We start from the raw sequence: 12,304 nt of genomic DNA on the forward strand, positions 1-12,304 counted from the left end.
CCACCATTTCGTTAGGGACACAAGTTCCCTGGCTGCAGAAATCGGCACGCCTATGGAGGTATCTCTGGAAACAGGTGGTCCCCGGAACTGAAATTAACACAGTTCTGCTCCTGAGATCCCCTGATTAGGTCCTCTAATCAAGAAAAAAAAACAGTGCTATATGTTTGACTTCTTTAAGCATTATAGAATGGCTAATTGTGAGCTTTAATCAAATAAAAGTAACACATTGGCACAATGTAAACAAGCAATCCAAGCCTGGAAATGTTTTGGTACATGACATTTTTTTATATATAATATTGAAGCAGGGCGTCTCCGGAGCTGAACCCCATTCATTTCAGCTTATAGAACACCCTGCTTCCAGAGATATTTACCTCTGAAGTAGTTGCCGGCGGCCGCTCCGGCGTCATATGGGCCAATAAGAAGCTGCCCCGATAGCATCATGACTTCCTATTGGCACGCAGGATGCAAAATCGTTGAACAGTGGCCTTAACGTGATCACAGGCAGCAGGGCCGCCAACAGAAATCTTGGGGCCCAGGACAAATGTAAGGAGGACCCCCCCCACCTCCTCCCAAACCATAGTGCAAATGTTCTCTTGTGTTATTGAACGACTGAAAAAAACAAACATTTTATTACTTGCAATCTGTTTATTTGTATTTAATATTTGTAATGGCTCTAAGTTTGAGGAGTTGACCATCTCCTCATTTCTAGATTTTCAAAATCTTTTATCAGGTCATAAAAATGTTAGTTTTTGAGCAAGTTTGTGCTTAATGGACAGAATTGCTAGATTGTTGAGGTGTTTGTTCACTCATTGTTGAACGGAAGTAGTTTTTTACTATTGATCATTCGCTAAACACTTGTTCACCTTCAGCCTCAGATAGAGGTAGGGTGCAGAAAATTCTGAGAGCAATACATACTGTACCTCTATTGTACCCTAGGCTGCGAACCCGCTGCAGCCGGCTGGGCGCGCGGCCGCGAACCACCAGACCCTTGCCCGAGTGGTCCCTGCCCCCGCTGCCTACTTCCGACAGGGCTGACTACGTACTGTGACGCGTCAGCCGGCCAATACTGCAAGAATCTTGTGAATTTCGGCGTTGACGCGTCACGTGGTACGCGAGTCAGCCAATGGGGAGGAGGGGAGGGACGGAGCTAGGTGGGAGGCGCCTTGGGCGGGGAGCAGGGAAGGAGCTGCGTGTTATTAAAGTGTGTGTGTGTGTGTGTGTATGTATGTGTGTGGGGGGGGTGGACGGCACCACAATCAGATACTGCCCCCCTCCCTTCCACTCCCGCCCCCCTCCCTCTCCGGCTCCCGGCTCCCTTCAGACCGCATATCGCGGTCTGTGTCTGTCAGCGCCCTGCCTGTCTGCAGTGCGGGCGAGCTGACTGAGGGAGCGGGGCCTTAGCCTTAGAGATCACATCAGCTTAACGTCTCAAATAATGGAATCGAGTACCACAAGGAAAACATTAACCCTGAATGTTGTCTCAGCATCTTCCAATTAATGATGGTCTTCAGATACATTTAAAAACGTAGACCTTTTCTTCTGACGACATGGACGTGTACCTAAATCCTTAGGTATATCAAGATTATCAGCAGCAATTCTGGCTTCTGAAACTAAATCTAGTCATTTTTCCCAAAGTAACTGCATTTCTGCAGAAAGAGCTTTAATATTTGCTGCTCCAATTTCGATTGAAATAGATCTTGATTGAAGAATCAGGTTTCTCTCTTCAAAACTTTAATCCAGAATGTTGCAAGTAGAACTGCTTTTGAAGGACAAAAATAATCTTTTAGGCCTACTTCTTCGGAATGAGCTTCACTTTAAAGATTTTTGGGTGTAATTATCTTCTTTAAAGCTTCAATTATGCCTAGAAGTTTTTTTTTTTTAGCAATTGGATGAACTGCTTCCACTATTGCACTCCATTTAGAATCACTTATTCCATGCAGTGAACACCCAATTTTCTCTGTCAATATGTGCCACCTTTCCAGGCTCCCACTGAAGAGAACATACAGTATAAGTGATTCACACATCCAAAAAAAAAAGGTAATCACTTCTTTACAACACATGGGCTGCACAGGGGCAAAATATAGCTGTTGGGTATTTTTCCTGTATGCACGCTCTTACTCCACTTATTTTGCCAGACATATTGGCTCCATTATCAAATCCTTGTCCTCTGCAATCTTCAATGTCTATACTATGCTCATGTAATCTCCACAGCAACATTTCCGCAATCTCCTCATCCGTCTTCTGAAAAAAGTTGATAAATTCAATGAACCTCTCTTGAATTATCCAAACATTTGTTACCAAGTCTCCGTGAACATATCACAGAACAATGACATTCTGTTCTGTGTGCAAAACATCTGGCATGGCATCACATACACAGATGCAGCCACCAGTATCTGATCACTTGCCTAGGTAAAAACAGAAAAATAAATTGCCTCTTCTGTTTCTGATAGAATGTTGTCTTGAACACGCTTTACACATAAATTAATAAATTCATTTTGGGTTTCCCAAGATAAATAATGAGCCTCAAGTCTTTTTCCTCTCTCTTGATTATTCTTCACTTTTTCTAAATGTTCTTGCAGCAAAAGATCATAATGTGATATCAACTCAAGTAAACCAAAAACATTTCCATTGCGTAAATCTAAAATATTTTGAAAAAGCCCTCTGAATGCCATATTCCATAATGCTAAAAACAATGTCACATCCAGTAATCCTTCTTGCAGGGCAACAAACTTCTCAGTTTCTCCTTGTAAACTCCTTTGCATTTTAGCATCTACTCCATGTCCTGCAATAGACTTCTGCAGGTTTGTCCAACTCCAATAGCTTTGCTTGAGCTGACTGCTCTTTTCATGCTCTGGTAGTCTATCGTACAGTTTATGCCAGTTGTTATTTTGACGGAACAAATCCTTCTTTCTTGCAGAGTAAACTGCCAGTTTTGCATTGGTTGGGAGGAACTGCAAGACAAATGACACAGTACAATACATGTTTCTTAGTGCTCCATGCAAGCCGGTCCCGTGTATGTTTTTCAAAACCATTGGATGATTTTACATACAAAGGAAATTCAGGGAATGAGCGTTCTTCACAATTCACAGGCATGCATTTAATAATTTCCCTTAATTCTTTTTCATTCTTTAATGCACAAAGCACTATCCTTTCTCTGTCTTTGTCTTTCAGTGTGTCTGGCCATATAGCTGGATCCTTCCAGTCAACTTCTTCTTCCAAATTTGTTTAAGATAGAAGAACAAGCTCAGAGCAGCTTCTCTCAATCTCAGGCATCAATTCTTCATTTGCAGTCTCAATGGTGAAAGAGGAAGTTCTGCAACAAGCGCTTTCCTCTTGTTTTGCTACCTTGTGGTCCTTTTTGACTTCTGACTGGAGATAAATTGTCTTCAACATTTTGCTGGTTGGATTTAGGCTTGTTAAAAAAAATTAAATAATAATTTCTTGTTTATCAATGTCATCCTCTTATCTCATTTTTCCTTTGTTTTCATTTCAGAGAACCAGACTTGTGGTGGTACATTTAAAAATTCAAAGTATTGTACTAATAGTAGATAATGGACACAGGAATTTTGTGCTTTGTTATTATAATATAAGATATACTGTAGAATATACTGCGTATAAGAATGACTGTTTCCTCTAGCTAATCAGATGACCAAAAATACAAATCAGGGTCTTTGACCCTGAATGCAAGAACACTTCAATAAACTAATGTCTCTTGCAATCACAACTTAAACCAAAGTGCAAATAAAAAAAATACTTTAAAAAACGTAAAAATTACTTTGATAACTTATTCAGATAACTAAAAAATCAGAAATTGTACAGAAATTAAAATGTAATGTTGCAGTCCTTAGGAAGGTTAGGAACCTTACAAAACATTTGGTGATCCGTACATAAAGCTTGCACTACGGTGGTTGATGGTGAGATGCTTGAAGACCAGACCGGTGAACAGCAGGGGATACCTCAGACCAATAGGTGGCTAGTGTGGTAAGTCAGGCTGGGGGATGGCTGGAGGGAAGATAGCTCAGGCTGATGGGGATGGGGTACCTTAGACTGAACAGGGGTATCTAATATCCAGGGGTAGGAGGGGAAAGGTATAGGCCTGGGGGCAAGGTATGGGCCTGGGTGGCAAGGTATGGGCCTGGGGGCAAGGTATGGGCCTGGGTGGCAAGGTATGGGCCTGGGGTGTAAGGGGTATATAGGACTAAGAGGGGGAGATTACCTTGGTGCAGCAGGTGACACATGGGGGCCATGGAGGGGCTGCCAACAGCCCGTGGATGGGGCTTTAAAATGGCACGTGTGGCGCCTTGAAGGGGCTGTTACCTTGGCTCACAAGACGGCTCGCTGAGGGGCCTTTAGATGATCCACAGTGCCTTCGCTAAGCAGGCGGCCCACAGAGGGGCCTTCAGACAGCCTGCAGGGTGGCCTTGGAATGGATCAGGAGATGGCCCGAGAGGGGGGCCTTCAGACAGCCCACGGTGGGCCTTGGATCAGAAGACCAGAGATGGTCCACGCGGGAGCCTTCAAATGGTCTCTGGGGAGTCCTTCAGATGGCCCATGAGGAGCTTCAGATGGACTGCAGGGGAGGGCTTCAGATGGCCCGCTGGATATGCAATCCGAATGTTAGATATGCAATCCGAATGTTAGATATGCAATCCGAATAGTCGTATATGTTTTTAATTGCATACTATGTGCTCATTATATATTGTAGGGAATTTCAGTATTTTAATATGTCAATTAGGGACTGTTTGCATATATATATATATATATATATATATATATATATATATATATATATATATATATATATTGATACAAGGATTGGGCCACCATAATTTTCTATCTGAATAGAAAGTCTGAAAATTTAATTGTTTCTAGATGACAAGCTGTGTTAAGCAGGACACCATTATGTGTGACCAACTCTGATTCCAGTAGCACTACGCAACATCTGTGTTAAACAGAATGTACAATATATATTTTTAATAACAACAAATACGACTGTATGTTTGAATTAGTAATAAAACTGCAGGCATTAAGAGTGCGGTATAAGAAAAAGGCAAATGATTAATTAATATCAAGAGCTACATAACCCATGTCCCACACGTACTGAGCATGAACCTGACAAAGCATTATCCAATGTGAAATGCGTAGTTCCTCCGAGCGCTCTAAGACTCAGCCCTGTTGACCGGACGCGGGAGCAGAAGTGCACTGTGTTGGAGTGCAGAAGATTTCGGTGTACCGAGGCGTTTCTTTATGTGAGTAACCTGCTACTCCTACTTTTAATCTAATAAACTGTACTTTTATACTGTACCTGCGGCTGTCATCCTTTCCATCTGAGCGGGGCCAACTGCGAGGTGAAGATACCAGGTGTGGGGACTTACACTACACCGCATGAATAGGACAAGTCTCCAGCACTACGCACGGGTGCCTGGGGTCCATGGGTGATTCTCACGGGTGTCTGGGGGTCCCCCGGTGGTTCCCACGTGGGTCTGGTGGGCCTCGGGTGGTCCCTGCGGGTCCCCAGGGCCCCCACAGCTATGGGACCCCCGGTTCTTCCCGCAGGTGTCCCGTAGGTCCTCAGGTGTCCTCGTTGGCATCCAGGGATTCTCGGGTGGTACCCGTGGGCGTCCGTGGGCGTCCTCAGGTGGTCCCCGCTGACCTGCAGTACCATTCCTGTATTTAAAAAAATAAACATGGCCTACATTTCAATAAATACATCCCCCTCCCCCCTGGTACCCACCGCCGGCCTGTGGTATTAATCCTGTGTTTATAAAATAAATATTGGTTTTGCAGTATGTGAGAGGTACGCAGTAGAGTGACTGATTCTTACTGCACATATATTACAGAGAGGCAGATCCCGGTAGGACTCACACAGCAGGGACCCCTGCTGTGTTGTGTTAATATGATGGGCCATTATAGTCTGCCCCAGCAAAAGTAATGAGGATTACGGTGAAATTTCAAAATCCATTTCGAGATTTGTTCGAATAATGGCTGCTGCATCTGTAGTATCACACATGGCCGTGTGAGTACAATATATCACATTATTTTTCCACATACCCCCACCACTCTGAGACAGTTTCTCTCATTTCTGACTACCATTGATTTGATTGGTGCAAAATTGGTATTTATCACTGTGCATCTTTATTTCCTTGTGCCCCCTCCTTTCTGTTTTTACTGTGTCATGAGGATCATGGGAAGATCCCTCTGGGGTTAAGCAGCAACCAGCATTCCGGCTTGTATTTTATCACTTTGTTTTATTTGTATGTATGACAATAGAGTCTATCTATTGTAATCAGTGTTAGAGGGAGCGCCCCAGTTCGTTTCACTTTATATCTTGCATTTCCCATCACTGGTGGCAGCATACCCTTCATCCCACTCTCTGTCTGTGTTCACATCACAGACAGGGATTTCATTTAATAGACTTATGGAAATATCTGCTATAGGCATAGAAACTTCAAATGAGATAATAGATAATGTTTTTCGTAAAAAGATTGAAAAGAGGAATTGACATCGAAAATAAAATTAAATTGATAGAAAATACTAATTTAGGAGCGACTGAAATTGTTCACAGAGAATTTAACAAATTAGACACATTTTGGAAAAAAGAAACAAAAAAATGGTGGTATATGGTTTATCTAGAAAAATATATATCAACAAAACGTATCCTCTGAGGTCTGAAGGTTTTTCAGAAATCGAAATCAACGTAGCTTGGGAGAAAACTTTGGACACTTGTTCGAATGATTTAATTCACCTCATAATCAAACATAATAAAATTAGTCTAGCAGAGATTGATGGGAAGATTAATCTTATTAAAGTAAGACTCAAACCTCTCATAGAGAACCTAGCTTTTGTAAATAGAAACACAATTTTATCAGATGAATTGGATAAACTAGAAAAATATTCTTGAAACAAAAAATAAATTTTTTATAAGAGATGAAAAAGACTACATTGAGGGCAACCACAAAAAGTGGCAGAAAACATCATTGGTTCCCTTTGGGACACAAAAAGATGATATCAAGTTTCCAAGAAATAAATAATTAGATCACAGAAATAAGAACGAAATTGCAATTTCAAATATTAGACACAACAATGACATTATCACTAGAGAGGTGCCCAAAGACACAAGAAAGGTACATTTCAATACAGAGGGTATTCACAACTCTCAAGATAGACATATTATCGATAACGAACGATATTCAAGGGAAACACATTCAGATTACCATTAACAGTATAGGGATAATCATCACAATAGGAAAGATAAGAGGAATGACAATAGAAGGGATGATGAGAGAAGAAACTATAGACCACACCAAGATGAACAGTGGAGACATAGAACCTCTCCACAGAGGGATTATGGGGATAATAGAGAAAGTAGACGAACCCCACCAAGGAGACCATTAGAGAGAAGAGAAAGCAATAGAAGTCTGCTATGGAAAAAGAGCACAAGGAGTAAGCGCTCAGACGTGGGGGGTTTTAGATCGAGCCTCCCCCCTCCAATCGACCCATTACAGAACCGTTTTTCGGCACTGGAAGATCAAATAGACCCAGAAAAGCCAGTCCTGAGAAACAACAACAAAAAAAAGACAACCAGAGGAAAACGAGGAGGGAGACACACCAAGACAAAAAAGGTTAGCACAGTAAACAGTGTCTTTAAACTCAGTAAAAAAACACTAACAGAGAGTGAAAAGGAACTTATATCTAAAGGACTACATTTAGCGCCAGTGGGTTCTACCTTTTCAAACAAATTCATAAGACAACTGACGTTAAAGAGATTATTTTTGATTAAAGGTGCATGTATTAGAAATAATCAGATATCAAGTCCGGCAGTAGATACTAATATAGCTCTTGTAGAAAATGTTAAGCATTCCTCCTTGTAATCTAAATCCAAATTCTACCCTAGTGAGTGTAAGGGACACTTTCTCGAAGTCTTCCAACAGATGATTCAGGAGGATTTTGGAACAATCTAAGTTTAGAGGAAAAAACAGCCCTAAAATTACTGACTGACAATAAATCTATAGTTTTTAAACAAGTTGATAAAGGGAGTGGGGTGGTAATCATGGACGTTGAAAACTATCTGGGAGAATCAAACATAATTCTCTCTGACCAGATAACATATGACCGTCTTACCACGGACCCTACCACTACTTTTAAGGATGAACCCTCATTGTTACTAAATAGAGGCAAGTCAATTGGAATCCTGACAGATTGAGAATATAAATACTTGAATAATAAGCATCCTGTCATGGCAGTTTTTTACATTCTGCCGAAGGTTCACAAAAACCAGAGGACACCACCAGGTAGGCCCATCATCTCTGGAATAGAATCTCTTACCTCAAATGTATCAGAATATATTTATGTTTTTCTCCAGCCATATGTGATGGGGATGAGATCCTATCTCAGAAATACCACTGCATTATATATGGCTAACTGCATGTTGATGGATGTGAGGCCATGAGAAGGACATTGCAGGATGATCCTGATATGCATATCAAACAGAGAAAGTTTTTGTTGGATAGTATATCCTTTGTTTTGGAACATAATGTCTTTAGTTTTGATGGCACTTATTAATTACAGCGATGTGGCATGGTGATGGGGACAAGGTTTGCGCCAAGCTACGCTAATATTTTCATGGGTGTGTAGGCCTAAAACATTAAAGCTAGATTGGCTCCGTGTTTTTAAATCTTCGAAAGTTAGGAACTCCACTAACTGGCTATACAAACAAAATGGTTTCAATAGATGTCTATTATGCAAGGCATGTACACAAGGGTCAACAGACAAATTCAACTATAGATCATCAGTGATAGGAGAGACTTTTAAAATGTAACAATTTATTAACTGCTGCACAACATTGGTAGCGTATATGTTGCAGTGCCCATGTGGTCTCCAGTATGTGGGACGTACCAGTAGACCGCTGAGGGTCTGCATACTGGAGCACATGGGCAACTTAAGAAGACCATTAATGACACACAATGTGTCAAAGCATTTTTCGCTGAAACATGGGGGAGACCCAGCAGGCCTTATATATAGAGTGATTGAAACAGTACCTGCTAACTGGCATGGTGGGGATAGGCTTCTAAAATTAGCTCAAAAAGAGACTTATTGAATATATAAACTCAAAACTTTAACACCATTGGGTCTTAACGTAGATATTGATATAGGAGCATTTACTTGAATCACCTTTGAAATCCCCCCACTTCTCTGGTTTTCTACATTAGTTGCAGTTTCTTGCAGCTTTTTGGCAGCCAATTGAAATCTTTTCTGTGATGTTTCATGTCTGTATAATAGCTTTATTTAAACCCATTTGTGAGCTTCAACAGTCCATCACCACATGTATATACCATTATGAGGTGCAAGTTCTAATGTGTAACTTTTCTAATTATAGACCCCACAATCGAACACTCCATCAATCGATGTCAATTTATGTATTTACAGATGCAGCCACCAGTATTAGAACACTTACCTGGGAGATTCTGGGGCAGTCTCACAGTAAATGCCTCAACATTTCTGTGAGATTCTTAATGGTCCGTCGGATTAACACAGCAGGGGTCCCTGCAGTCCCATTCAAACTGAATGGGACTGTAGGGACCCCTGCTGTGTTAATCTGATGGGCCATTAAGAATCTCACAGAAATGTTGAGGCAATGTTGCAGCAATGTTGGGCTTTTACTGTGAGACTGCCCCAGAATGTTAAAGGCAAGAGTTCTAATACTTGTTGCTGCATCTGTATACATCATTAATACATAGAATCATTTAATGACTATTACTTATCATCAATTAGAAGTTGTTAACCCAATATAGGAATAGTACAGAATATACATATTTTATTTCATATATATTTACATTTTTATAAAGAACAAATAATTTTAATACAATTGTTTTTAAACATGTTACGATGGAATACTGCATAGTGGTTGGATCCCCTATTTTAATGGCGCGTCATCGTGTTAGATATGACATTCGAACAGCCCATCATTTTTAAGCACTATGTGTCTAACAGTGTACAGTATATGATTGTAATTGCATACTATGTGCTCATTATATATTGTAGGGCATTTCAGTTTTTTTAATATGTCAATCAGGGACTATTTGCATACTAATACAAGGTTATTATTCTATTTGCGCACCATCGTGTTAAATATGCCATCCGAATAGTCATTCTATATGTTTTTAATTGCATACTATGTGCTCATTATATATTGTACGGCATTTCAGTATTTTAATATGTCAATTAGGGACTGTTTGCATAGTAATATATACTGATACCAGTAATGGGCCACCATTACTTTCTATCTGAAGAAACTCTGACAATGTAATTGTTTCTAGATGACAAGCTGTGTTAAGCAGGACATCATTATGTGTGACCAACTCTGATTACAGTAATACCACGAGACATCTGTGCTAAACAGAATGCCCAATATATATTTTTAATAACAACAAATACGACTGTGTGTTTAAATTAGTAATAAAACTGCAGGCATTAAGAGTGCAGTATAAGAAAAAGGTAAATGATTAATTAATAACAAGAGCTATATAACCCACGTCCCACACGTCCTGAGCATGAACCTGACTAAGCATTATCCAATGTGAAATGCATAGTTCATGCAAGGACATGGAGCTGCTTTCACCGTGCACGGCCGCCGTAGTTCCTCCCAGCGCTCTGGATCCAGTCCTGTCGACCGGACGCTGGAGCAGGAGTGCAGGAGAAGACTTCAGTGTACAGAGGTGTTTCTATATGGGAGCAACCTGTTATTTCTACTTTTAATCTGATAAACTGTACTTTTATACTGTATCTGTGGCTGTCATCCTTTCCATCTGTGCGGGGCCAACGGCGAGGTGAGGACACCAGGTGTGGGGACTTACACTACACCGCATGAGTAGGACAAGTCGCCAGCACCACTACAGCCTATAAAAAAACCAGTCTGTGATCTAGTATCACACATGGCCGTGTGAGTACAATATATCACATTATTTTCCACATACCCCCACCACTCGGAAAGTGTTTCTCTAATTTCTGACTATATTGATTTGTTTGGTGCAAAATTGGTATTAATCACTGTGCATCTTTATTTCCTTGTGCCCCCTCCTTTCTGTTTTTACTGTGTCACGAGGATCGTGGGAAGAACCATCTGGGGTTGAGCAGCAACCAGCATTCGGGATAGTATTTTATCACTTTGTTTTATTTGTATGTATGACAGTAGAGACTATCTATTGTAATCAGTGTTAGAGGGAGTGCCCAGTTCTTTTCACATTAGCCCATGAGGGGACCTTGGCACACCAGATGGGAAGTGGCGGGCCTTGGATGAGCTTCTAACGATCTGCAAGGGGCTTCAGATGCCACAAATAGGGCCTTGTAACTACCACCAGCCCACGGGTGGGCCTTGAGATGGCCCGCGGATGGCCTTGGTGCCACGACCAGCCCACTGAGGGGCCTGCGGAGCTTGCAGATACAGCCCAGGGGGGCGGGAGAGAAGTTGAAGCAGGGTTGAGGATGGGGAATCACACACACAAATATACACCAGAATAGGGATACAGTACACAGACATTAGAGAGACAAAAACAGGGTACACACACAACAATAAATGGTAACACAAATACAGTGTGTTATTTACGGTTCATTGTATTTGAATAAGCAACTGAAAAGCCAGGAAGATTCAAATACATTTTTACCGCCTGTGCAGTTGCTTATATCAGCTGGTGATCCCATCCATGAGGCAGGCCCTGATTGACTCTCCTAACCAGGCAACAATTAAGCTAGCGTTTCAGCATTTTTTTTACTGAGATGTGACTGACAGGAGGCCCAAGCCCCCAGACTCACCAGGCCCAAGGACAGCAGGTGGCCCTGTCTGGCATCTAAGGAGATCTGCTATCGGCACCGAATTCGGAGGAAATTATCTCCGGAAGCAGGGGGTCCCCGAAGCTCAAATTAATGGGGTTCAGCTCCGGAGAACCCCTGCTTCAATTATACATAAAAACGTTTTTTACAAATTCGCAAAATAATTTGCAGGCTTAGATTGCCTCTTTAAACTAAAGAATACATATTCATTTTTTGGGGGGTAACTTAATATCAATTACAAATTGGTATTATCATCTGCATTAAAGCATTTATGCAGTGCAACAGCAGAAGATAATCTGGTGTAATCAGAAATATGTTCTTACCTGTGTCACAGCTGGGTCCAGTAAAACCTTGTGGGCATGCACACATATTGGGAGCTATACAGGTCCCACCATTTCTACAGCCATCCTTACAAAATGCTGTAATAGTTGAAGCAAAGCACAAAAATCAGTTACATCAATAACCATGAGAATATTTT

General features: G+C 41.2%; 1 protein-coding gene across 2 annotated transcripts in view; it reads right to left on the reverse strand.

Annotated features, from left to right (window-relative positions):
• Positions 1–12,304, reverse strand: part of NELL2 (neural EGFL like 2) — a 375,157-nt gene that overhangs the window by 84,792 nt on the left and 278,061 nt on the right. For both annotated transcript variants that reach the window (XM_075600120.1, XM_075600119.1), the window contains exon 15: positions 12,150–12,245. In XM_075600120.1, coding sequence (XP_075456235.1) covers positions 12,150–12,245 — 96 coding nt within the window. The remainder of the gene's footprint in view (positions 1–12,149; positions 12,246–12,304) is intronic.

Source organism: Ascaphus truei, chromosome 5, assembly GCF_040206685.1.
Source record: "Ascaphus truei isolate aAscTru1 chromosome 5, aAscTru1.hap1, whole genome shotgun sequence".
Lineage (NCBI taxonomy): Eukaryota > Metazoa > Chordata > Amphibia > Anura > Ascaphidae > Ascaphus > Ascaphus truei.